The 23,628-nt window shown below is 54.6% G+C and overlaps 13 protein-coding genes and 2 non-coding genes across 15 annotated transcripts; 8 read left to right on the top strand and 7 right to left on the bottom strand.

The window, feature by feature from the left end:
- Nucleotides 1-601: 601 nt before the first annotated feature.
- On the bottom strand, nt 602-1,957 carry K452DRAFT_219546 (uncharacterized protein; the record flags this gene model as incomplete). Its single annotated transcript, XM_033536417.1, has 2 exons — nt 602-1,525; nt 1,616-1,957. Coding segments are annotated over 2 exons (1,266 nt in total), but the record flags the coding sequence as incomplete, so codon positions are not given.
- Nucleotides 1,958-2,259: 302 nt separating this feature from the next.
- Nucleotides 2,260-3,346, top strand: K452DRAFT_283542 (uncharacterized protein; the record flags this gene model as incomplete). Its single annotated transcript, XM_033539791.1, has 1 exon — nt 2,260-3,346. A coding segment is annotated over one exon (871 nt), but the record flags the coding sequence as incomplete, so codon positions are not given.
- Nucleotides 3,347-3,628: 282 nt separating this feature from the next.
- K452DRAFT_283540 (uncharacterized protein) lies at nt 3,629-4,507 on the bottom strand. The gene has a single exon (XM_033539790.1). It carries the CDS (start codon nt 4,028-4,030, stop codon nt 3,644-3,646), a length of 387 nt encoding a protein of 128 aa, XP_033401974.1. The 5' UTR covers nt 4,031-4,507; the 3' UTR covers nt 3,629-3,643.
- A 344-nt stretch (nt 4,508-4,851) lies between these two features.
- Nucleotides 4,852-7,167, bottom strand: K452DRAFT_294842 (uncharacterized protein; the record flags this gene model as incomplete). Its single annotated transcript, XM_033541750.1, has 2 exons — nt 4,852-6,567; nt 6,655-7,167. 2 exons carry the CDS (start codon nt 7,165-7,167, stop codon nt 4,852-4,854), a joined length of 2,229 nt encoding a protein of 742 aa, XP_033401973.1.
- Nucleotides 7,168-7,194: 27 nt separating this feature from the next.
- On the bottom strand, nt 7,195-7,864 carry K452DRAFT_283538 (uncharacterized protein). The gene has a single exon (XM_033539789.1). The coding sequence runs from the start codon at nt 7,757-7,759 to the stop codon at nt 7,352-7,354; it is 408 nt and encodes a 135-aa protein (XP_033401972.1). The 5' UTR covers nt 7,760-7,864; the 3' UTR covers nt 7,195-7,351.
- A 300-nt stretch (nt 7,865-8,164) lies between these two features.
- On the top strand, nt 8,165-8,685 carry K452DRAFT_219348 (uncharacterized protein; the record flags this gene model as incomplete). The annotated part of the gene is made up of 3 exons (XM_033536408.1): nt 8,165-8,188; nt 8,251-8,342; nt 8,400-8,685. 3 exons carry the CDS (start codon nt 8,165-8,167, stop codon nt 8,683-8,685), a joined length of 402 nt encoding a protein of 133 aa, XP_033401971.1.
- Nucleotides 8,686-9,338: 653 nt separating this feature from the next.
- K452DRAFT_324250 (uncharacterized protein) lies at nt 9,339-10,250 on the bottom strand (the record flags this gene model as incomplete). Its single annotated transcript, XM_033544692.1, has 1 exon — nt 9,339-10,250. One exon carries the CDS (start codon nt 10,248-10,250, stop codon nt 9,339-9,341), a length of 912 nt encoding a protein of 303 aa, XP_033401970.1.
- Nucleotides 10,251-10,453: 203 nt separating this feature from the next.
- Nucleotides 10,454-12,473, top strand: K452DRAFT_263947 (uncharacterized protein; the record flags this gene model as incomplete). The annotated part of the gene is made up of 7 exons (XM_033538670.1): nt 10,454-10,576; nt 10,658-10,853; nt 11,214-11,470; nt 11,544-11,598; nt 11,674-11,736; nt 11,783-11,894; nt 11,952-12,473. The coding sequence occupies 7 exons, from the start codon at nt 10,454-10,456 to the stop codon at nt 12,247-12,249; spliced, it is 1,104 nt and encodes a 367-aa protein (XP_033401969.1). The 3' UTR covers nt 12,250-12,473.
- A 290-nt stretch (nt 12,474-12,763) lies between these two features.
- Nucleotides 12,764-12,855, top strand: K452DRAFT_t20. Its single transcript has one exon. It is a non-coding gene; the product is annotated as a tRNA-Pro (tRNA).
- Nucleotides 12,856-13,028: 173 nt separating this feature from the next.
- K452DRAFT_t21 lies at nt 13,029-13,132 on the top strand. Its single transcript has one exon. It is a non-coding gene; the product is annotated as a tRNA-Pro (tRNA).
- A 440-nt stretch (nt 13,133-13,572) lies between these two features.
- K452DRAFT_283535 (uncharacterized protein) lies at nt 13,573-15,025 on the bottom strand. The gene is made up of 2 exons (XM_033539788.1): nt 14,625-15,025; nt 13,573-14,569 (listed from the first exon to the last, which is right to left on the bottom strand). Exons 1-2 carry the CDS (start codon nt 14,641-14,643, stop codon nt 13,746-13,748), a joined length of 843 nt encoding a protein of 280 aa, XP_033401968.1. The 5' UTR covers nt 14,644-15,025; the 3' UTR covers nt 13,573-13,745.
- Nucleotides 15,026-15,537: 512 nt separating this feature from the next.
- On the top strand, nt 15,538-16,103 carry K452DRAFT_108163 (uncharacterized protein). The gene is made up of 2 exons (XM_033534988.1): nt 15,538-15,941; nt 16,095-16,103. The coding sequence occupies exon 1, from the start codon at nt 15,587-15,589 to the stop codon at nt 15,830-15,832; it is 246 nt and encodes an 81-aa protein (XP_033401967.1). The 5' UTR covers nt 15,538-15,586; the 3' UTR covers nt 15,833-15,941; nt 16,095-16,103.
- Nucleotides 16,104-16,221: 118 nt separating this feature from the next.
- K452DRAFT_294837 (uncharacterized protein) lies at nt 16,222-18,801 on the top strand (the record flags this gene model as incomplete). Its single annotated transcript, XM_033541749.1, has 1 exon — nt 16,222-18,801. One exon carries the CDS (start codon nt 16,222-16,224, stop codon nt 18,799-18,801), a length of 2,580 nt encoding a protein of 859 aa, XP_033401966.1.
- Nucleotides 18,802-19,533: 732 nt separating this feature from the next.
- On the bottom strand, nt 19,534-21,665 carry K452DRAFT_283533 (uncharacterized protein). The gene has a single exon (XM_033539787.1). The coding sequence runs from the start codon at nt 21,656-21,658 to the stop codon at nt 19,937-19,939; it is 1,722 nt and encodes a 573-aa protein (XP_033401965.1). The 5' UTR covers nt 21,659-21,665; the 3' UTR covers nt 19,534-19,936.
- Nucleotides 21,666-21,832: 167 nt separating this feature from the next.
- Nucleotides 21,833-23,030, top strand: K452DRAFT_355679 (uncharacterized protein; the record flags this gene model as incomplete). The annotated part of the gene is made up of 2 exons (XM_033545981.1): nt 21,833-22,437; nt 22,494-23,030. The coding sequence occupies 2 exons, from the start codon at nt 21,833-21,835 to the stop codon at nt 22,741-22,743; spliced, it is 855 nt and encodes a 284-aa protein (XP_033401964.1). The 3' UTR covers nt 22,744-23,030.
- Nucleotides 23,031-23,628: the final 598 nt, after the last annotated feature.

Raw genomic sequence — 23,628 nt, 5'->3', positions numbered from 1 at the left:
TGCCAGAAAACGTTAATTCCATTGTAAGAAATACTATAAGGATCTAGGTCTAAATGCCGCCGACTAACTTCCTATCCAAGAAAGAGAGAAAACACTTGAGCATAATGAAGAGCCTAGGGTTCACCGCCAACGCCACGCAAGGACATACTCGAAGGATGTTTAACCTAGTACAGCCGATAGATTGTCAAGTGATTCCTTGCATAGATTTTACTATACTAACTAGGTTAACATCAGTATTGTTCGTCAGCAGCATCGTCGTCTATCTGCATATAAGCATCGTTGGTGCTGCGATGTGCACTCCAAACCTGCTTAAGTCTGGCACCCGAAATGGAGTTTGCCGATATACCCTGTTATGGGTTTTCTGCTTTGTACACTTGACAACTGAAGATAAATTGATAAACATGGTGGGTGGGCTGACACACAACCACCTCGGGCAGTCTACTCTTTCCTTTCATCAGCAGTTGTATTTAATGCATTGAAGCTACGTCAAATCCAAATACCCATAATCTCGTAACAATGCAGAACCAACAATCGAGCATTCTCGATGCCGATAAATCCGTTCTGAGACTGCCCTCACTTCCTCTCCACAACTCAGCTTCCATCAGACAACGCTCGAGCTCTTCGGCGGCGGCTTTCCATACCCCTCGCCCCTCTCGAGACTCGTGGCAGGATTGTCACCCAGCAGCGCAGCGTCTTCTGCGATCTCCTTGCTGATCAGCTGCTGCTTTCCTTTGACCAAATTCGTGACCATATAGTTCATCACACAGCGCATGCCGATTTCCTCGCCTCTTCTGACAATGTACCCGTTAATATAGTCCACCTCAGTCCGCAAGCCCCTACGCACGTCGTTCAGCATGCTCGACGTGTTTTCCGCAGTTTTCGCCGCGATGCTGGTCGTTAGTGTTTCAAGCCGATCCGGGCTGAAGCGCGTGTTTATGTTCAGCACGCCACGCAGTTCCGGCAGCGAGCGGATGACGACCGAGATTTCCGACAGGAGCAGGCGCTGCACGCGCGTGAGGCTAAAATTGTACAGGAGACTCCCGTTTCGGGCATCAGTCAGGGACGTGAGCGGGTTGATAACACAATTGACAGCCAATTTTTCGAGCTGAGAACAAAGGATGCCTACAGGGCTGAGACTGACTGCGCACAGAGCAGGCGTCCTGGCCAATGTACGCAAGAGGTAGTGCGAGGTAGCTCCCAGGGAATGGAACGACTGCATTTGGGTCATGTCTTCATCGGAATCGGGGCGCGGTAGCGGGCCCATCTGGATGGTGCCAGTGCCGGTATGCTTGGCAGAGAAGGGGGTTTGACTGGACACGCCATGGCTAACGACGCCTTGAAGGTACTTTGGTCTTGCTGCCTCGTCTGGGAAGAGGACGCGAGATACTTCGTCGGAGACTCCCATGCCGTTTTGCAGGAAGAGGATAGTCGATGTGGGCAACAGGCGGTGTTGTATGGCAGAGAGTGCTGAGACGGTGCTGAACGCCTTGGTCGTCACAATAAGACTGTCGATGGGCTCATCTGTCTCTGTACCGGCTCCACGCTCCGTCGTGGCATCCTCGAAAAGAGTCATGGTGTCGGTAATGCCTTCGGGGAGCTCTTCTTCGCGGTGAACTAAGGTATCATCGCGCACATAATTGTTCGGCAATTCTTCCGTCTCTTTCTGCGGCTTTGGCGTGAAAGTCCTCAAGGGGTCGTAGGCGTATTCAATCTCCTTCCCGTGCTCGCGCCTGTTCGGCATGGCCAGCTCCACGTCAAAGCCATTTCGCGCAACGTCAGCCCGCTGACCAAGGGCAACTCGGATGGAGAGGCGAATCTCTTCGCCGGCGGCGTGCCACTCCTTCAAGAGCGAAGGCTTGTGGAACAGGAGGGTCACGGGTGGAGGGTTCGGAATGGAGCGCAGACTGTGGGCGACAAACTTGCCGATGCTGCCGGTGCCCAGGATGTAGATGCGGCGCGGCGTGGGTTTCCGGGGAGTGTGTTCGGTGGAGAAGCAGGAGCTCGGGAAGAGAATGGCCACCCGGCCACGGCCAACGCTAGCCGTGGGGCATGATAATCTTGACCGCAGCCGGGGAAGAGGGGAGGGGAGGGCGAAGAGAGACAGATTGAAGGCGGTCGAGGAGAGTAGGACTGGGACATGCGGGGAGCATCACCGCAGGATGCGGGAAGTTCTACACGTCGGAAAAACGGGCTCGCCGAGGCGCTGTGGTCTTTCTCACGCGCCTACCTCTAGCTAGGTAACTTCTTCCACGCCATCGCCATGGACACCACCGACCTCAAGCCCCTCATCGAGGACCTCTCCGACAACATTGACGATCTCGAAGATGCTCTCGGACCCTTGCTCCACAATGCCCTCTCCGCCAGCACCTCCAAGCTGCCCTTGCTCGACAAAGCCAAGCTCTACGCCCTGCTCACCTACGCCATCGAGTCCATTCTTTTCTCCTACCTCAACCTGAACGGCGTCAAGGCCAAGGAGCACCCCGTCTTCACCGAGCTCACCCGCGTAAAGCAGTACTTCCAGAAGATCGCCCAGGTCGAGAGCGCGCCCGTGCAGCGCACCCAAACCCTCGACAAGGCTGCCGCCAACCGCTTCATCAAGCACGGTCTCGCCGGTAACGACAAGTATGACCAGGATCGCGCGCTGCAGCAGGCCAAGGAGCGCGCAATTGCGAGCCTGAAGCTCGAGCAGCTCAACAAGAAGCGCAAAGCCGACGAGACCGAGGGCCTCGCCCCGGACACGACCGCATCGGCCGAGAGCAGCTCGAGTGAGAGCGAGAGCGAAGAGGCACAGGAAGAAGCGCAGCAGCCGAAGAAAAAGAAGCGCACCCGCGCGTCGGACATGTGGAAGGAAGAGGGCAAAGCGGAAAAGAAAGAAAAGAAGAAGGCCAAGAAGGGCAAGAAGCACAGCAAGTTAGAGGAGCCGGCCGAGAAGGCTCAGGGTCACAAGGACGAGGACGACCTGATGGAGGACCAGGACGTGGAGGAGACAATTGCGGGACGGAAATCCAAGTCGAGCAGAGTGCCGCTTGGCCACAAAGCCGCGTTCGAGCAGCTGGTCAAGGGCCCCATCCAGAGGCAGGAGGAGCCGTCATCCAAGAAGTCGAAGAGCAAGAAAAAAGCGGCCAAATGAAGGGCTCAAATGCCTCCTTCCTTTGTCTTCGAAATCTTGGGGGTTCAGCCAGTACTATGAAGAACTGCTGCTCATTGCACGGCCAAGGCGTTGTTGGAATCAAAAAAGCAAAAAGGGAAAATGTTAGAGATGGAAAGGCGTTCAGGCTGGATCCGCGGACCGTGTCACAGTCCCATATACCCAGTATCAATCATAGAGCAATCGCTTTCATACCGCAATTCTTGCCACCAACTACACGGCCGAAACCCAACCCTGTCTGTTTTACCCAGCCCCAAAACCCTTTAAGCGCAAGTGAGATTGCGGAGAGATCTCTCATCTCCATCACCAAAGCCCTTTAAATGCGAGATAACCGAGAGAGGTCTAATCTCTCCGCCATGTCTCACTCACTTTAAGGGCTATCGCTCTCGGAATTACTGACGGACGACCATGATGCGGAAATTATTCTTGTTTCCTCTTTCTTTATGCGCAAACGCTCAAAAACGCGAGTGCGACTGCGATGTCGTATTCATTACACTAGACACTATATAATCGTACAGTAGTTAAGCTTCCTCTTTGCTTTGATCCGCCTCTTCCCAATGCAGCCGGGGGTGAGGTCTGCGCCTCACCCTTCCACCAGGGAATGCACGGTGTGGAACGGCGGCAGCATGTGGCAGCAGTAGCGGTGGCAGCAACGGCGACGACAGCGTCAGAAGCATAAGCAGATGCAGAGACAGCAGCAGCAAGTAGGAGTAGTGGAGGTAGTTCGCACGCGAGTAGAACGATTGCTTTCCTGCCACGCGGAGGCCATCTGCCTCCGCCTGTCTCTCTCAAGCGAGCCCTGCACGCAACAACGCCCTCGCCCGCCTGGCCATCCAATTCCCTTTTTTCCACCCCAAAAGGCAAGAACCCACCTGCGACCATGGCCAACCCAAGAAACTCTGACGGCAAAGAATAAGTAGTAGAGGGGCCCGTCTATGGCCCTCGCCGCCGTCCTTTGTGTATGTGTGTGGTGTCTCTGCCGTGAGCCCGCCGAACTGTATGATCCGCCGTTCCCGTTTCCCTGAATCCCAATAAACGAAAATGAAGAAAAACAAAACAAACCCGTCTCCCAATGCATGTGTGTGTGTGGTGTGCATAATGATGCAAAACAAAACTCCCCTCCCAACTAAAACCCGCAAACGCAGACCGCGAGCCGTGAAAACCCGACAAAAGAGACTTTCCCAGGAAGAGAATGAGTCCGTGTACTAAAGATGTTCTTAGCGTTAAAAAGGATGATTACAAAAGCGATAGGTAAAGACCGGAAACCTCGCGTTCCCTTCTAGATGAGAGGTAGGTGGAGGTACGGTAGGACCAGCCGGAGAAAGGCACCAAGGAAGAGTATTGAGGTAATAGGAAAAAAGACAAAGAGAGGTTTTGTCTGGTCGGAGTAGAGAAATTTGATGATCGGCTTTGAGGCTGCTGGTCCGAGCCTCGGCAGTGTCAGGAGAAGCCGGTAGACATAGGTTGTTTGTTGCCCAGCGCACGCCTGACGACGGCGAAAAGCCAGAAGGCAGTCAGAAAGTCTTCGCGACTTCGGTAGACGGATTCTCAAAGGCAACGTCAGTGAAGAGCGCATAACGATGAAGTGACTCGCTGTTCCCCAAAACGCTTTCTTTGAGTCTCCACCTCCAAGGTCTCGATACCTGGGCGCAATCGAACTAGTGGAGAACGTTCTGAGACGCATAGAGCCACCTCCACTTAGGTCACTCGAAACCGCCCGGCATCGAGATGGAGGTCTTCTCATCCTCCGGAGTTTTCGCCGTCTCGGCCTCCGGCGTCGCGGTCGATTCGACGGTCTGTTCGGCCTCAGACTTACGAGCTTGCTCGTGATCCCGTTCCTCTTCTTCGTCATCGTCGTCAAAGAGCTGGGCCTCGGAGTCAATTTGCTGCTCTTGAGCTTCGAGGGAGCGCCTCTTCGCTTCGTCATGTAGTTCGTCGCCGGCTTGCTTCTCAATTCGGTTCTCCTCATCCGAGTCGAGCGCAACGGCGCTGTCTTGCTTCTGCACAGGACCTACTTCAGCCTTTTCGTCATCGCTATGCGTCATTTCCGTATTGCCGATGCTGATGGGTTTCTCCTGGTTCTCTGCATGCAATGATACGTCCTCTGCGCCGTCAAAACGCTTCTCATCTGCATTTTCAGCATTCTCCTCCACGCCATCGACACGCTTCTCTTCTGCGCCATCATCGTGCCCCTCACTCGCACCATCTTGCTGGCTCGCGAAATCGGTCGTAGCAGAGGTCGAGGGCCGGAGATATTCCTTCTCTTCAGCACTAAGCTTCAATTCGCTTTCAACGCTCTTTCTCAGTCCCGCGACTCGCCGTCTCTCCCTTTCTTCCGCCGGATTTTCCTTCGAGAATGCCAGCGCAGCTGGAATGACGCCACCGCCAATTCGCGCCCAGAACATGCGTTCCCGGAGCTTGACGCTTTCCTCCCATGCGCTTCTTTCTTCGTCGCCACTTTGCGCGCGCCAATGGCCGTCGCGACACATGCGTAAAAAGCCAATGTAGTCGCAAGAGCTTCTAACGCGCGCAAGGCAGAAATCGCAGAGCGGGTAGCGCTGCGCGTCTTCTGCGTCACTGGTACGGAATCGATGTTTGCGGGCATAAGGATCGGTGTTCTTTTCCTTCTCCGATGCCATTACCGGGGTCTGGCGACCCTCGCCGCACATGGAGCACGGATTGAGGGAACCGCGGTATTTGGGCAGAATAGGTGGATGCGGTTCTATGGTCAACGAACCGGCAGTCATGCTGTTGAGGACGGTGCGGCGAGCGAGCCAAGATAGACCAGGGGCGTTGTCCAGGCGTAACGTTGGCTCAATGTCCTCGGTAAGAGCACGCTTATAAAACCTAATGTCTTTTAGGGCGGGCAGAGCTGCATAGGGGTCCTTTGGCGAGGCGGCCGAAGAGGGGAGGGAGCTGCCGGAGGCCGAGGTGGTTTGGTGGAGAGAGGCGGTTGAGAGGTTGGTGAAGGAGCCGAGTCCCATGACGTTCAGTCCGCCATAGTTGCCGCTTGCGGCACGCGAGTTGGGGGCCGAGGCGTTCTTGGTGGTTCTGATGAGTTCCTGAAACTCATGATAGGCTTCAGTGTCATCACGCAGGACGGGGCTGATCAGCTGCGTAAAAAACAGGGGATGAGCGGGATGCATGTCTTCTAGGTTTGGCATGTTTGGTGAGAAGCTTGCTTGCTCGAAGTTGCGGCTCATCCGGTCAGAAGCTACAACGGCAGGTGTCGAGGGCGCCGTAATGTTAGTGGTGGCCTCTTCCTCGCGTTCGGTGCTCATCTGCGCCATGACTGCCTTGAGGTCCTGAAGCTGCTCCTGTTGGGAGGCCAGAAGCGATTCCGTATCTTTGAGTTGAGTCTTGAGCTGCTCTCCTTTCTTGTCGGACGCTTCCTTCTCCTTGCGTGCCGCTGCGACCATCTGCCATGCGTCAGCCCCGGATCGTCAACTGCGCACACTCGTTGGGGAAGTTGAAAGGGAAGAAGGAAATAAAAAAGGGAAACGTACAGTGTTGGCTTCTTCGAACAGAGCGGTCGTCAGGCTTTCCAGCTCCGACTCCATTCTCTTTTTCTCCCGGTCGGCAGCAAGGCGCAGTTTCCTCTCATCGTCAAGCTCTTTCCGCAGCTGCTTCTCCATCTTGTCGTACTCTTCCTTCTTGATCATCAGCCGCATTTGCCGCGCGTGCTGTTCCGCGGCAGCCTCCAGCTGCTCAATGCGCGCTCGCGCCGCTTCCAGCTCATGCCGCGTCGCTTGGAGATTGTCGTCCAGGTTGGTCTGGTGGTTGATCGCATTGATGAGTTTGGTGCTGAGGGTCGCGACTTCGTTGCTCAGGTCCGGGTGGTGGGTGGCGGCGGACGAGACGTCGGAGCCGCGCGAGGCTCCCCTGTTGGGACTGGGCGTGCGCGGGTCGGGAATGGTATTGAGGACGCCCGAGTCGCGGTGCGACAGCAGGTTGGAGGGGCCGGGCTCGACGCTGCGGTGCAGGACGGGCGTCGAGGTCGACTGCTTGAGCGACTTCATGTTGGGCGTCGAGCGGGTGGCCGTGGGCGTGATGGGACGGCGCTGCGACGACAGGCGCGAGGATGTTAGGCCTCCCCCTCCATGGCCCCAGCTGCCAAGCAGAAAGTAGCTGTGTCTTTTGGGGCCGCGCGATCAGCGAGCGTGGTCGGCCAGGAGCGCAAGCGCCGGGCTAGACGGGACTTACTCAGCCATTCGAGGGCGGGTGATCGGCTCCGCTCAATGGCGGCGGCTTGGGTGGGCTGTGGCGGAGAAAGGAGGGACGGAGGGACGGGAGGGCGGAGAGCGAAGGGACGGGCTGCGAGCGGATGTCACTTGGACATGGTGTTGTCGACGAAAGAGAGTGGCAGGAGAGTGATCGGCTGGGGCAGGGTGGGAATGTGCTGGGTTGATGAATGATGTCGTCGCTGGCGCAGCTTGGTTGGCCCTCTCCTTGGACCGGGCGCTTGATTGGAGCAAGGTTTGGGCGCCCAGTGCTTGCTAAACCCGGCTTGGAGGCGCAGTGCCGTGGAGATGGGCTGTTATTTTTGTCGCGTGCGTTGCAGGGTGGTCGTGCGAGGGAGGGCGGCGAGGCTGGGGCTTTGGGGCCGCGCATCTATTTGAAATGGGGTTTACTCTCGGTGCCGAGGGAAAAGAGGGAAACAGATGATACGATGGATGGCGGATACCGCCCCCCGGAACTATCGCGGAGCCACGGCGGACGTTGGATTGGGAGAGAAGAGCCGCTCGTACCGATATGCAAAGGGGACCGACCGACTAGTTGGCACTACCTACGTATTCGTATGTATGTAGTAGTACGTAGGTAACTACGTGGAATCCAGAATCCTTCGCCCTGTCCGCCTGCCCGCCCGCCTTGCCGTGTGTGCCTCTGCCTGCTTCCGGGGACTGCACCACGAATCCGGCCGCCTGTACGCGCCTCTCCCGCCGCGCGCGCGCCTGTTACCCCACCACAAGCCCCCAAACCACACCACCCACCGTTTTCGCTCTCGACGCACCCGCCATGTCCGACGCAGACCTTGAAGAGGTAGGTACTTTATCTGAAACCCCGTCGCCGCATGCAACCACGCCTGCTGACCGTCGGCCCAGATACGCAAGGCCCGTCTGGCCCAACTCCGCCAGCAGGGCGGCCAAGGCAGCGGTGCCGCATCAGCTGAATCTGCCGGCCCGGATGAGTCGCGGTATGCCCAGCTCCTTTCTCCATAGCACCCGACTTTCTCTGACCGCCTCCCCCCCAGCTCCCGCGAGGCCGAAGCCCGCCAGGCCATCCTGTCGCAGATCCTCCTCCCCGAGGCTGCCGACCGCCTCGGCCGCATTCGCCTGGTCAAGGAGTCGCGCGCCATGGACATTGAGAACCGCCTGATCATGCTGGCGCGCACGGGTCAGTTGCGCCAAAAAGTCACCGAGGAGCAGCTCAAGGACCTCCTGGGCGCCGTCAGCGAGCAGGAGGAGAAGACGCAGAAGAAGATTGTCGTGCAGAGGCGCGGCGGCTGGGACGACGACGATGACCTGCTCGACCTCTGAGCCGGACGGAGGACTGGGTGGAAATTGAATCTGGCCAAAGGGCCAGCAAAATCGCTTCTGGCGACGTCGCATTGGGAGGCGTTAGGGGCACACTCGAGCTGCGGCTTCATGAGAACACGATATTGCCTTTCTGGTCTTGTGCTTTTGCCGAAAAAAATTGTGGTCTCTACAGGCCAACAAGCATCCTGTGCATGACCGGGCGACCTTCGTATAGGCCCCGGATAATTTGCCCATCCCTTCTAGAAGATTTTGCCTATCACACGTGATACCACAGCTGTAAAGGTATATGTGCTTTATATGCACTTTCACACTCGCATTCTAGTGCCATTTGAAGTATCCTTGCGCTCTGGTCGTTCGTCTTTAGGAGTGCCTGGCAATTCTTTGAATGCAGGAATTATAGCTACTTATAATCACCGAAGGAGTACTTGGTAGATATAGTAGACCTGGTTCAACAGGCGGTCAATGAGAAAGTAAGATAGCTAAAAGGATGGGCAAATTATCCGGGGCTTTTCGTATATAACACTCCCACAGGTATAGCGATATGTAGGCCCGTGCGGGAAACGTGAGATTGATATAGGTAATCTTCGGAAACGCCGTCACCCGTTCCCGCCATAGGCCGAATCGACTAGGTAGGTATCGATTGTCGGAATTTCTTATACGGCTTGTTGCTTCGCCACCTCTTGTGCCGCCTTCTCCGCCTTCCTCCTTTCCTTCTCCTGCCTCCTAATATCCCGCAGATCCGGGGGCTTCTGGATACCCAGTTGCGTGCGCAGATCGTCCACGTCCATTTCTAGGCACTCCTCCCAATATACGTTAATTACCTCCTTACTCCTGAGCCCGTTCTCCACTGCCCACGGCCCATATACGCTCCAAAACCTCTCCCTTTCTTTAGGCTTCATAGTGAAAGCTGCCCCTATCGCCAGCCCGGTCATGGGCAGAAGCGTGTTGGCAAACTCAAACGCCTTGAGTGCGACCTCGCCCTCGCGAAACACCGGCAGACCGACTAGTGCGTGATAGAAGTCGTGACATTCACGATAACGCTGCATAACGTAGGCGCACTCCTCGTCGTCAATGTAGCGCACCGCACTGCGCGTGTCTGGACTCACACCCTCCCGATCCAGCCAGCCCACATAGGCCCTCCCTACACTGTTCTCCGGCAAGCTGCGCAGGTATTCGACGCTCATCGTCTTGGACGTGATGCGGGGGCGGTCGCGCAGGATCCGGCGGCCCGTCGGGTCGCGTAACATGGCGTCGCGCAGGCGGTAGATGAAGTAAGGCTGGGCCGTCGCCTCGCCGCACGCCGCGATCAAATCACCGCGTCGCGGATCAACCAAGGACCAGAGGGCGGAGCCGACGGCGAGGGCACCACGCTCGACGGCAGTCAGTGGGACATGGCCAGGGTAGGCGGGCGAGGGGCGGTTCAGGACAGAAAAGCGACGAGGCCCGACGGCGTGGAGACGGGCGGATGGCGTGGAGATGGCGGTGGTGGAGGAGGATGGGACGGGGGCGGGCCGCGCCGAAAGGGCACGGAGGACAGGGCGGCTCAATGCGGACCTGGGGGCCATTATCGCATCCTCTATGGCGAACCCGAGACTCTGGAGTGCGGGATGATGGCGTTGAAGGGGAGCGGTGTGTCGTGCATGGTGGGAAAAGAGGCGCGGCGGGGGATCTGACGATGTTCGTCTGGGTTGACCGGTCGACATGGGTCATGCTATAGGGCAATTATATCCGGCCGATCCTTCCTGCTGCCCACACACAAACTGCAATCATGGTTCAGCTCCACGCATCTCCCGGCCCCGAGCACGACGCCTTTCTCGCCTGGGCCCGCGACCGCGGCGTCGTCGTCGATGGTGTGACGCCCGCGAGCTTTCCTGCAAGCGGCCTTGGTGTCGTCGCTACCAAGCCGCTCAAGAGAGGTCACGTTCTGGTCACCGTACCCGCCAAGGTGCTCTTGACCGTCGAGCGTCGCGAGATCAAGGACGTCCGTCTTCCACTCGACGCTACCGTGCACGGCCGTCTGGCTGCATATCTGACCATCGTGCATGATAAACCCGACAGACCGCATGTCGTTTGGGAGCCTGTCTGGCCGAAAAAAGATGACTTTGATCTGATCATGCCGCTGAGGTGGGACGAGCACGAGAAGAAGCAGCTGACTCCGCACGCTAAAGGTGAGGGCATGTTCTTGAGCAAATTAGTGAAATCGATTTGGCATATTATCAATGTTTTTTCATCTCGATCACTCGTTGCGTAGTCGTTGGTACGGTCAGAGCTGGTTGCAACGTTTGAGCTGGTCAGCGAATCTTGACTCTTGACAAGGCCTTTATCGGTATATCTAGCTATGGTTTGCATGGTCTTCGCATACCTTTGCCGCTATAACGAGAGAAACGCCTTCAACAGTCAATGCTTACCTTAACGGTCGGAAGCTACTGACCAGCCAAACCGTTACAACGAGGTTTGACTGCATGTGTACTTCTTCGCCCTCGGAAATAAGTACACCAGACCAAGATACGTATACTAACACTGTGCAGAGCTGCTCGCAAACCAACAGTCCAAGATTGATAAAGATTGGGACCTTCTCCAAACCCATCTCCCTAACCATGAGGACCCTAGCTGCCGCGAACTGTTCACTTACTACTGGCTCATTGTCAACACGCGCACGTTCTACTGGGACTACCCTACCAATACCCGCACCGGCAAGCAAGCGAACAAGCGCCGCAAGCTCGCACCAGATGACTGCATGGCGCTATGCCCGTTCATGGAATACTTCAACCATGCTGATGAAGGAGTGGGTGGACCCCGCTCTCCGTGACTCGATTTGAGCCCGTTTTTGGTTTTGTGCAACTGCTAAGTCAAAGGAGTGTGTGGTGGATCATGATGTTAACGAGTTCACCGTAACTTGTAATCGTGATTACGGTAAGGCGAAAACGCGACCTCTAGACATGCATCTAGGAATGATTGCTGACGTTGAATGAATGAATGGGCGTGTAGAAGAAGGCCAGGAGGTTTATCTCTCCTATGGTTCGCATAGCAACGATTTCTTGCAGGTTGAATGTAAGTCTGAATCGAGCGTCGCTGAGGCAACACTGACCTATTTAAGATGGGTTCATTCTTGCAAGCAACAAATGGGATGAGACAAAGCTCGACCACATTATCCTACCGCAGCTCTCCAAAACACAGAAGACTGGCTTAGAAGAGACTGGATTTCTTGGGTAACCTACGAAACCCATTCATCCATGACCCCTAACAATGCACTAATACACCTGCAGCAACTATACGATCGACAGCACGCAAACATGTTACCGAACTCAAGCCGCCTTGCGCTCAATAATCCTACCGGAACGGAACTGGCGTCAGTTCGTCGAAGGTTGGAGCGACGGTGAAAAGGACCAGAAGGAAGTCTACAAATACTGTGTGCAGCTGTTAGAGCAGTATGAGCGTGACATTGCCAAAGTGCAAAAGACCGTGGAGGAATTGCAGGAGGGGTATAGAAAAGACACACTTAAGAGAAGATGGGAGCAGATCAAGGTCATCGTGGGCGACTTGAAATTGAAATTGGAGTCGTGATGGAGGCAAAACCGATATAGGGATACGCCTTACTTTTCGTTCTTTTATTTTTGTACCCTCGTGGTCTTTTGTATATCTTTTTTCCCATATCTTTAACGTCCGGTGAATAAAAATTCGCCGTCCAGCGAGACAGGAAAAGATACAACCAGTCACATGGTATACTCGTCTAGCTAGAAGTCTGAGTCCTGGATATGAGTATGAAGGTCTTAGAATGCACATACACCACAGAGTATCTTGGCTGTGTTTTACTTCTACCCTGTAACGTCGCTATTCCATTCGGCGGCGAATCTCTTGACCGTGATGGGTGTTAAGCACTCTTAGACAAGATACGTAACAATCTAGAAAATATCCATTATAGTTTATATAGCTAGTAGGTGATCAATAAAGGCCTACTTGGCAATCTTCTATCAATGGATGCGGTGGAAATATTCATAGAGTATAAAGTGCAATTTAATTGCTTTTAATATAAGTAAGTGGTCCCAGATATTTTTCATGAATCAATAGATTCAACCACGGTCTTGTGGTCTAGTGGTATGATTCTCGCTTAGGGTTCACTCTAAGTTTATAGCTTGCGAGAGGCCCCGCGTTCGAGTCGCGGCAAGACCCTTTTGCTTCCGTACTAAGAGGTTTTCGGTACGGCAACGTCTTTTGACACCCCCTGGTCCTTGTTCCAGTGTCGCGTGGACAGACAGGGGAATCCTTGATAAAAATTTTGTCCGGAGTTTGCAATCAATGATGCCGGTTATAAATTACAAGGCCAAACAATTACGTCAACAATCGGCCTAGTGGTCTAGTGGTATGATTGTCGCTTCGGGTTCGCCCAGTAGTCGCTAGGCTATTACCAGTATGTGACAGGCCCCGCGTTCGAATCGCGGCTAGGCCCCGATATTTTTTTAATTTTGCTCACTTATCACTACTATCTACTACCTTCGATATAGATAGATAGATATCATTATTATTTGTACGTACGTACGCACAACTTTTTTTCTGGTGTTGGAGGTTCTCTTACTCTAGCCAAAAAGGTGTGTAAACTGCTACTCAGAACCTAGCCGGATACACTAATTAGCAAATACATTATCGACTGTCAGATGTTGCTGGCTTTGTTAATGCGCGCACTATTCATTTTTCAGGAAAATGAGATGTTGTTTTAGCTGGATGGGAATGCGGTGAATCGTGGGGAATGGTGGTCTTCATGCCCTTGCTGTGTATAGCGCGCGATAGCAATTTGACGGCGCGCGAGCTAGCAACACAAGCACGAGTAGGGGCCTCTGTTTATTTAGTTTATTGTTTGAGGAAATAAAATGAAAAAAAAACTCGGATCATAGCAAGATAGTGGAATGTTCGTGGTTTGCAAAGAGCGTCTGGTCTGGCCGATGTCCCATGTTCTAGTCTATAGTTGAAGGTATGAGCAAGGATGAACCTAGTGACTTGGTAGAGTCCATGCGCTGATAGTGGAAGGTCTACTCGCTGTTCATCTTGCGTCCCCTAATCCAACCTCATCTCCTCCATCTGCCTCGCGGAGCCTCGAAGATGAAATCACCGTGGTCATTGTCTTTCCCAACAGCATTCTCATCGAAGTAGCTCGCGAAACGTCCTCCTGTCTCCTTCGTTCTGAAAATGTCCCCGTGCGGCGATTTGCGTTCACCGATAGAGCCGCGCCAAGTGGCTCCCGCGCTGGAGGGAACATAGTGCGAGCTGCTCATGTCGGTGCTGTTCACAGACTCGTCCCGTACATGGGTTAAACGACGCAGGCGCTGACGGTTTTTGGTACGAGGGGACGGAGAATGATCTTGAAACGTCTCTAGCTGTTCTGCAGAAAGGCCTGTGTCGACAGTCTCTAACCACTTCCTGACACTGGGAGGCCTGACACGGCGACTAGGCGGAGGTAAGTAGATGTTATCGTCAGTCCACGATGCCGACGATTGTGACTCTGCTTGCGGAGACGGCACCTGCTCCGGGTTAGGCGAGGGAACGGGGTCCGAGGGATCTATCCGAACACCTCCGTCGCGGCCGGCAATTTCGTCCTGAACCGGGGACGTGTGCTGATCGTGTTCACCGTCTTTGGCCAAGGGATAAGGTTTCACTGTTTCCCGAAATAGGTGAGCTTGGCGAACGAAGTAGCCGTCCCGGGCAGGGGTGGAGGTGAGCGAAACAAGCCGGTCCGAGCGGGCTACGACGGACTGTCTGCGCATGTAACTGGGCAATGGCACGCCTGTGGGTGAGTGGTCGCAATCCGATGACGATGGTGGGTTGTGGCAGCTGCCATGGGCGTCATCAGGGGCCTTCTTTCGCGAGCGTGGATAATGAGGATTCACGGGTGCTGCGTAGCTGTCAGCGTGGACCGGTTCGGTTACTGCCGAGCAAAGCAGACTGACTACTTGGATCGTCGGCCATTGTGGGAAAGGCATTGGCCCGGCCACGGATCTGTGCGCGGGTCAAGGTCGAGGCGGTTCGGTCGACGCATCAACAAGTGGAGGATGGGCATTGTGGTGGTGGTGGTTGTGGAGCGGTCGAGCAGCCTACTGCGCGAGGCGGCAGTCGCTGCCCGAGCAGTGGACTGTGGAGGGGAGTGGAGAGGGAAGGTACGTAGGAATTGTTATCGCGGGGGAAGGTGCGGTGGGTTGGCCGAAACGGGAAGGATCACTCCCCTCGCCGTTTAACTGCGTACTCGCACCTTCTATACGGGCGTAAGAAGGAGACCGTGCGGAGATTTGCTGTTTTTATGCCGCCACACGCAGAGGACATGGCCAAGCTTCCACGACTCGGGCGGTGCCAGTCTCACAACGGTTGCGCAGCGTCGAGAAGGTTTCGTCTGCTGCACGCCGCGATTCTCTCTCCCTCTCTTTCTTCAGGGGGACGCAGCGGCGAGACTCGGGGGGCGTGGTCATGTGAGGCGAGCAGCGAGGATGCGGACGGGGCACACGCTGGAAGGAGTTAGAAGGGTTTATATTGGCCGGCGGGCCCCATTACCATGGGGTACGCGTTCGGGAGGGAACTTGAGTCTTGAGGAACCTTTTTAGCGATGATGGCACAAGCGTCGGAGCGTCAGGGCGTCGCGCGATGATTTTCCTCTCCACATCGGGGGACGATCGTAGCGCACTACCGCCAGCGCCGGAGGTTGTTTTGGTGGTCAAAGACTACGTAGAGGGCAGACTACGTGCCTACTATGTATGGCGTGCAGCCGGCATGAACGCAGCAGTCTTTGATCGTCAATCTCAGACGATTGCGCCAATTGCAATTGGCTGTCGCAGGGCCTCGTTTGCGCGTTGGCCATCAGCGTCGCACCATCGTCGCTCGTCGTTGTGCTCCTCCTCGCTTCCACGGCCCCCCGCGCCTGATGTTGCGTTGCTGTGCATGCTTGACTTTCCCTTCAACACCGCTGATTGCTGCTGGCCCTGCTTTGCTGCCCACATTTCCTTTCCGCCCTACCTACCTACTCCTCCTTCCCCTCTCCTCCTCCTCCTCCCCCCACCCTCTCCCAGGGCTGCTTGACGCGCTCGTCCTCCCGTTTTCTTTTCGCCTTCTGAGTCTATCGTTCATTCACTTCTTTTGCCCTAATTCCATCCGCAAGATCGGATCCTAGTTTGCGCGCCGGTCGGCCTCTTGCTGCGTCATTCCCCTCCGTCGCGCCTCTCCGACAATTGCTGTTTGATTGCCGCCTCTCAGGAATTCAGTCGATCCATTTCAGTAGTGTACGTCCGTTCGGATCTCATCTCAAACCTTCTTGCCAACTTTGATTCCCTACCGTCACGCTTCCTGTCCCATGTCTTGTGCTTCGGTGATCCGCCTGACACACCTTCTGACTGTCTACAGTCTATACCTATGCGTCCCTAATCCTGCGCTAGCTTCCCATACTGTTCTGCGCCTGGACGCTCCACTACTGTCGTCGTGACAATCCGTCGCACATCACCGGCCAAACGCTCTGTTCACTTGCACTCCCCGTATGCAATAACGAACTTCTAGCTGCGCGCAATGAGCTACGCTCCCCAAGGCTCCGGTGCTTATGTTGGTGAGGCACCCCAGAGGAAAGGATCCGTCAAAGCTGCCAGAGAACGCGCCAATGCTGAGCAGCAATACCTGAGGCCAGACAACTTTTCTTTCCCGGCCCAGTCACACGAACTCTCTTCCCAATATTCTCGACCGCCCACTCGACCGCAGGTCGACCCGACTCCTCCTTCAAGTTCAGAAGGCAACCGCCAGATGCAGCCCTCCCCAGGTCCCGATTGGCCTCTCCCGGCTCCTGTCGAGAATGACGCCCCCCGCCAAAAAGGACCGCCACCCCAACGGCCGCCAAGGCCGTCTTACGTTCCCTCGATCCTTGACCCTTCGAACCAGTCGCAGTTCCTCGCTCCGCCCATGCCCGCGACTCCGCGTAGACATCATAACCCCGAGCCAGTCTCACCTTCGGAGTACGCCGACGACAACCTGCTTTCTCCTTCGTATTATCCGTCTGCGAGGGATAACCGACCAATGACGACTTTATCTTTTGCATCAAACTCTTCGCTGGGCGAAATACCGGATTTCCCCGTCCCCGTCGATCCTGTTCAGCCACGTGCGACTCTCGGCCCTCCACCTACCGCAAGAAGAGGACCTTCGTCTTACTACTCGCAAATGTCTTACGTTTCACCGATTGTGGAAGAGGCGGAATCGTCAAGGTCTCACAACTCATTCGCCTCTAGCAATGTCATTCCTTCCTCTGTGCCGGACTTTTACCTGGATGAGTATGGGAATCCTTCATATGACGACATTCCCATGAACAGCCCTAGCGACGATGGGCGGTTTTCACATGATGGTGATGAGAAGGGACTTGTGAGACACGCCAGCGTTGGTAAAAGGGTTACGCCTGCCCTGACTAATGTCAAGAGCGTGGACAGTTTCGAGAAGCTCGGAAGGGAATCCAAGAAACGAAGCAGCCTCTTGGGAGCGGCAGGTGGCGTCTTTGGTGGGGGGTATGGTGCTTCTCGGGAAGGACAGCCAAGGTCATCTTCACGGCCGGACAGTGAGGCACTCAGCGGTGCCTGGCCGGGCCAATCTTCGTCACCAACACCATCGCCAACGCTATCAACTGACACATTGAACTTCTTCACTAAGAAGCCAAGCAAGCCGTCTCCACTGGCACGATCGGACAGTCTTGACTCCCCCGTCGATCCTAGAGTAGAGCAGATCCTGGGTGGTTTAGAGAAGGGGGGTGCTTTGGGTCCCGAAGGCACGAAATCGTCGTCTCTGGCGGACCGTGTTGGATCCAGGAGGCCCCCTCGTTTGAACATAAATTCGGTCAGAGACGCTGAAGCTCGCGGAAGCCTTACTAGCTTACCCGATCTGATCAAGCGTGCAACGCGCCTGGCCACAAATCTCGACCGCGGCAAGACCGCAAGTAGGGTTGGGGTGGAAATGTGGGAGAAGGGCGGGGACCAGGGAGGACACGCTCGGAATTCTGGATCTATTCACGACATGCTCTCGTCCTTTCCTCCGCCCGGTCTCGGTACTCCTAATGGAAGTGCCCATGGATCCCGCCCTCCGTCCCGGTGGCCCTCCGGTCTTGCCTTACACGAATCTCACTACCCGGATGAAAACGACACAAGACGGGAACCAAGGAAGCAAGGTCGGAAGTGTTGCGGTATGCCGTTGTGGTGCTTCGTTACTCTCATCACCGTCCTGGCAGTGCTGGTGATTGCCGCAATCGTCGTTCCCATCTGCTTAATTGTTGTGCCAGCCCAGGATTCCAAATCCAGCGGGCTTGCGAGTTGTCAAAAGAACATGCCGTGCAAGAATGGTGGTAGCAGCATCATTGATTTGAACGGTCAATGCAGCTGTCTGTGCACCAACGGATTTACTGGCACGCAGTGTACCTTGACTCACGACGCTAGTTGCACAACCTCCAACATCGGGAGCATCCGCAACGCCACAATCGGGTCCGCCATCCCCGACCTCTTATCCGATGGCAAATCCGAATTTGATATTCCGCTCAACTCCACACTCATTTACACGCTCTTTACTACCTCCAACATGAGCTGCACCGCGCAGAATGCCCTCGTTACCCTCAATGGTCTGTCAGCTCGCTCGGTCGAGCCCATGCCCAACCTTGCGGAAGAGGCGGTACCCAGTGCTACTTTCTCCTCAGCACCCGCAGCGATGACAACCGCTCCTCCGTCCCTGCAGCTGGCGGCTCGCGAGGTGTCTTCCGAAGGAGCTAAAACCAAGCTTGGAATCGTATACGACGCATCACCAGCCTCTAGCACTGCCACCGCGACAGCCACCGATGCAGCCGCATCCGCTTCATCTTCTGCATCATTGAATTCAGTCGGCGTCAGCAGCAAAGAACTCCATTTCTCGCGAATCGTCGTGCTCTATGTATTTCAGGCGAGTCGAGATTTGACTCAGGCTGATATGGCACAGCAGAACCTGCAGACGTATTTCTTCGATCTCAAGAAGGGCAACAAAGACGCGATCGGCGCAACGGCCGTGAGTCTCGGGAACGGGTTTACGATCGATTTTACCCAATGGCATGTAACGTTGAAGAACGGGACGGCAATCGGAAAGTACGTCTCATAAGAGGCCTACCTCAAACATCCAACGCATTGCAGTCACGTTCTCCTTCTCTTTTCCGATACCATACCCGTTTCCGAGCATTTTCGCTGCTCCGTTTTCGCCAGCTCTGACAGTTTAACTTTTTCTTTTATCAATTCTACCCGCGCCCATGACGAGCTGGCACTAATTGTCATTTTGGCGGCGGCGCTACTTGCTTTTGCACTCCCCGTAACTTGTATATACATGGACCCCCTTTTTTCTTCAGCTGCCCGTCTCTCGGCAACCCGTCATAACAGCCGCTTCTCTTTATCACCCACTCGCTGCCGCTGGCTTCATCTTGCAATAGTGGTTTTCTGGCGCGGTGGTTGAAAGCTGCAAAGTTCGTGATACCTCTTTGTTTTTACTTGATTAGGATATCAGTCGAAATGGGGTGGACGTCTTGAAGACGTGTTTGCATAGAAAAAAGAAAAAGCAGAAGCACTTCTACCAGTCATACGGTTTTTCCGCTTGAATGCTTTGGTGATATTGAGAATATTTCTCTCCCTATACCGGTGAAGGTGTGCAGATGGTCATACAACTCTAATCGGATTTAGCGACGAACGCCTTTATAACGGTCTAAAGTTGCGTTCGTAGCTAGTCACTATCACTCACGAGGGTAGGTAGATTGTAACAACATCTCCCTCCGACCATAGTAACGTTCGTCATCGTCAACCGAGATTCACCGTCTGGCGAGATAGGGAACGACATAAGCAGTCCCTACTGACTACTCCTTGTCTAGCTATTGGCTTAAATTCTAGATTAGACTGAGAAGGTTTTAGAGAGTATACATACTATAAGCACCTTGACTGGATTTCTTCTTCTACTCCGTACAAGTGTCCGTATCTTGTTAGGCAGTGAATATCGCTTGACGATGACGGACGTTAGACTGGAGGCAAAAAAGCACAAACAGCAGGCGACCATCGACATGCCCACCGTGGCAACGTGAACGAGGACCCTTATTTTTAGTGCGAAACGGGTACGACCGTACGCGCACGTTGGCGAGGCACGGGCGCCAGTCGTTCGACATCTCGGTACATCTTGAACCTAAAAACAAAGCGTCAAGGCATCCTTAATGAATAGGCCAGAACAGAAGTAAGCTACTATTCCTTCCAACCCCACCTCATCCGATCCAGGTAAGGCCGCCACCGCCACCCGACTTCTTGAACCGCTCCCTCAGGCCTTCCCGGTGCAGCCTGAGAATTCTGTCCTCAATCTCGCTCAGCTCCGCCGCCCATTTGCTTTCGCTAGCACCTTCCTCCTTGGTACTACCCCACAGGCTAAACCAGCTAGATTTGCCTCCCAAGCCTGACGTCTTGTCCTTCTCTTCCTTGTCCAGCTTGGCGACCATCTTCTGCAGATTGTTGAGCCCAACTTCCAAACATTGCGCGCACTTGTCCCTGTCCTCGAGCTTCAGGCTTCCGTCCTCGACGCCCGCTTCCGCCTCTGCAACCGCTTCTCTTGTCCATGCAAGACCGGTCTCGAGGTTGGATGGCGCTGTTGCGAAGAGGATTTCTCCTATATAGGTTTTGAGCGCGGTTTCTTCGCACTTTGAGTTTGGTGTCCGGCGCAACGCGTCATTCCCAGACGGAGGAGGCGGCGGGTATTGCGGGGGGACGATAAATGAGAAAATGGTGTCAAGGATGCCGTTGGAACCAGAGCTTCCGTTCGACGGGTATGGAGCGGCTGGGGCGGAGCTCCGTGCACGCAGGACAGAGAGGTAGATGGGCAAGGCGGCCGACACATTGGCATTGCACGCGTAATGCGTCGCCAGAGATGTGGCGGCCTGGACAATGTTGTCGGAAACGCGGTTCGCGCCTTCTCTGATAACACCAGTCTTGAGGTCGACGACGCTCTCGACTTCTGGTAGAGCGGAAGTAGCAATGTCCATGCCCCAGTTGTACATCTCTTGCGCGCTGTCATTCAGACCTTTGAAGTCCAGCCAATCGGCGTATCCGAGGGCAGCCTTGAGACGCTGGTTGGTGTTGAAGCCCTTCGTGGTCAAAACCTTCATGTAATACGTCTCCGGCTGTGCGAAGGCCGGGATACAGTTCTCTTCCAGAGGCGCGGAATGCATAAACGCCGGGCATGGGCGCGGCCTAGGGTTGGAAGGTCCAATGACATACTCGGAGGGGAATGAGATGTTACGAGTTGTATCCTTGACCCAGCCATCCAACTGCTCTGCGGACTTGGCGCAGCCCATCAGCACTTCGAAATACCCCCGCCGCCACGGCTCGCTCTTCGCCTCGATGTCATAACCCGCCTTGCCTACACCAGGCACCAGAATGCCCCCGTCCCCTTGGTCCTTGACATCCTTGCCGTCAACATTGGGGTCCTCAAGCCGCTCCATCAACCGCCTATAGGTGCCTCCGGTGTTTGCCCAGTCGACGATGCCCGAGGGGAAATAACTAGGGTCTTCTTGGGCGCGCGCACTGCGGTAAGCTATGCGACTGATCATGCTCCACTCGGAGGGAGTGGGCGTGTCCCGTTCGAGTATTTCATTCTGCACACCAAATGCAGCAATGCACAGCAGGCCCACGCTCGTCCAAAGGAAGACAGTCCATTTACTAGCGAGCCAGACCTGTTCCTTGATGTACTTTTTGTGCTCGGTTGTCAGGAACCTGGTCAGTTGCCATTGGCCGCCGCGGTGACGATACCTCAGGGCGCTCGAGGAGGCGTGAAGGAAAGGGAGCTGGGGCCGGGGCCCGGAAGGCGAGATGACGAGCAGTAGCTGCGAGTTGTGGGTGAAGAGGCGCGGCTTGGGGAATTGGTGAGGCACGGCGGGCGGGCGAATGGGGCGTCGCAGCGAGTGCAGCCTCCGGGCGGGGAGACGCGCTGCCTGCATGGTGGAGAGACAATGGTGATGTGACATTGATCTGCTGCGGAGATGCGCTCTCGTCACCGTCGGCGTCCCGGGCGGTGGGCGGGCGGTGAGCTTTCTGCCTGGATATGCCTTCCCATGCTCGCCATTTTTCCTTCTCCGTTCCATCCCCACACTCAATCCACTCGCCAAGTAACTATGTCAGAGAAGCGGGAAGAACCTGAAAAGAGAGGCGAGAAGAAAGGCGAGAAGAAAGGCGAAAAGAAAGGCGAAAAGAAGAAAAAACCGAGCAAGAAGCCCAAGACCAAGGTTGAGGAGGCTCCAGCAGTCGAAGCGGTCGACGAGGTCGAGGCGGCTGCCGACGACAAAAAATCCACCAAGTCAAAGTCGAAGAAGAGGAAGCACGACGACACCGAGGACGTGCCCCAGCCCGCGACAGAGCAAGAAGCCGACGGCGGAGTGGACCAGAAGGAAAAAAAGAAGCGCAAGAAGGCCAAGGAGCAGGCTGCCGGCAATGAGACAGGCGAAGCAGACGAGAATGCTGAGCCCGGCAAGCAGCGATTCATAGTCTTCATCGGCAACCTGCCGTTCTCCGCAACCAAGGAGTCCGTGGCCGCGCACTTTGAGAAGATCCACCCCTCCTCGATCCGCGCGCCTATGACCAACGACAACAAGAAGTCCAAGGGCTTCGCCTTCCTCGAGTTCGACCACTACGACCGTATGAAGACATGCCTGAAGCTGTACCATCACTCTAGCTTCGACGACGGGAAGAGCCCTGCAAGGAAGATCAACGTTGAGCTGACGTAAGTACATGACATTACCACCTTCTACTCACGGCGCTGAGACTGACCCTTCGTAGTGCCGGCGGCGGTGGTTCAAAGTCATCCGCTCGCAAGGAAAAGCTGCAGTACAAGAACGAGCGGTTGAACGAGCAGCGCAAGCGCCGCCTGGAACAAGAAGCGAAGGAGAAGAAGCGGGAGGACAGGAAGAAAGCTCAGGCGGGCAAGGGCGCGAATGCCGAGCCTGTCGACGGCGCGCCGGCGACGGATGGTGGTGCGGATAGCAACCAGGGCATACACCCCAGTCGGCTGGCCCAGATGCAGCGATAGACACTTGGGCGAAGAGAGAGGCGGACAGCTTCGGGCTTCGATTTATAAAGCGCTAAGTGGGAAGGCACGAAGTGGGAAGACACTAAGTGGGAAGGCACTCATCGCTGAGCAGAATACCCCGTTTGAACGAAGAAAGATACTACGTTTCTTGGAAGCTTGGATGTGTTATTAAATCACATGTTTTGGCCGTCTGTGTGATAAAGTATACCTTGTCTCATGATTCATGGAGGACCAAGGCTTGTGAACGCTCGTTGTATATTCTCATAAAAAAATGTATCATTAGTCTGAACACTAAGAAGCTTCATCTAGTCAGAAAGGATATCATATCCGCGCTAATACAAGCACATTCGTAGCTACGTAAAGTACTTGCTAATACCACACACAACCAGCTATATACCTTTATAAGTACCTTTGTACCCTTCGAATATTTTATTTTCATGCCCTTATAGAATACTCTAGCACTTCTATATATTTTATCTTTATATCTTTATAAATACTATTATACCCTATATCTTTTTACTTTATATCGTTATATAGTATATACTAATCGTAGCGTAATAGTCTCTCATAACTACCTAAGGAGTAGTCTTTAGGTATCGTAGATTTCACTTAATATATAGTTAGGGGGTAGGTAAATTATCTAGGGACTTTAAAAGTCCTTACACCTTTAGTGTTTTAAATTTGAGAACCTTTGTTTGTAACGTTTATTCTAAACCCTTCATGATGCTACTACTAGGTAAAGTTATACGGATACCGCATAAGCTAGAGCTAATCATATGTAGCTAGAAGCGGATCGTAGGTATATAGAGGTGTTAATACCCATCTAGAGGAACTAGAGTTCGTAGGTACTAGGAGGGCGAGGCGAGTTCACGGTATATCTAGGTA

This window comes from Aplosporella prunicola, assembly GCF_010093885.1.
Source record: "Aplosporella prunicola CBS 121167 unplaced genomic scaffold K452scaffold_3, whole genome shotgun sequence".
NCBI lineage: Eukaryota > Fungi > Ascomycota > Dothideomycetes > Botryosphaeriales > Aplosporellaceae > Aplosporella > Aplosporella prunicola.
The sequence above is the reverse complement of the archived record's forward strand: the minus strand, read 5'-3'. Positions and strand labels throughout refer to the sequence as shown.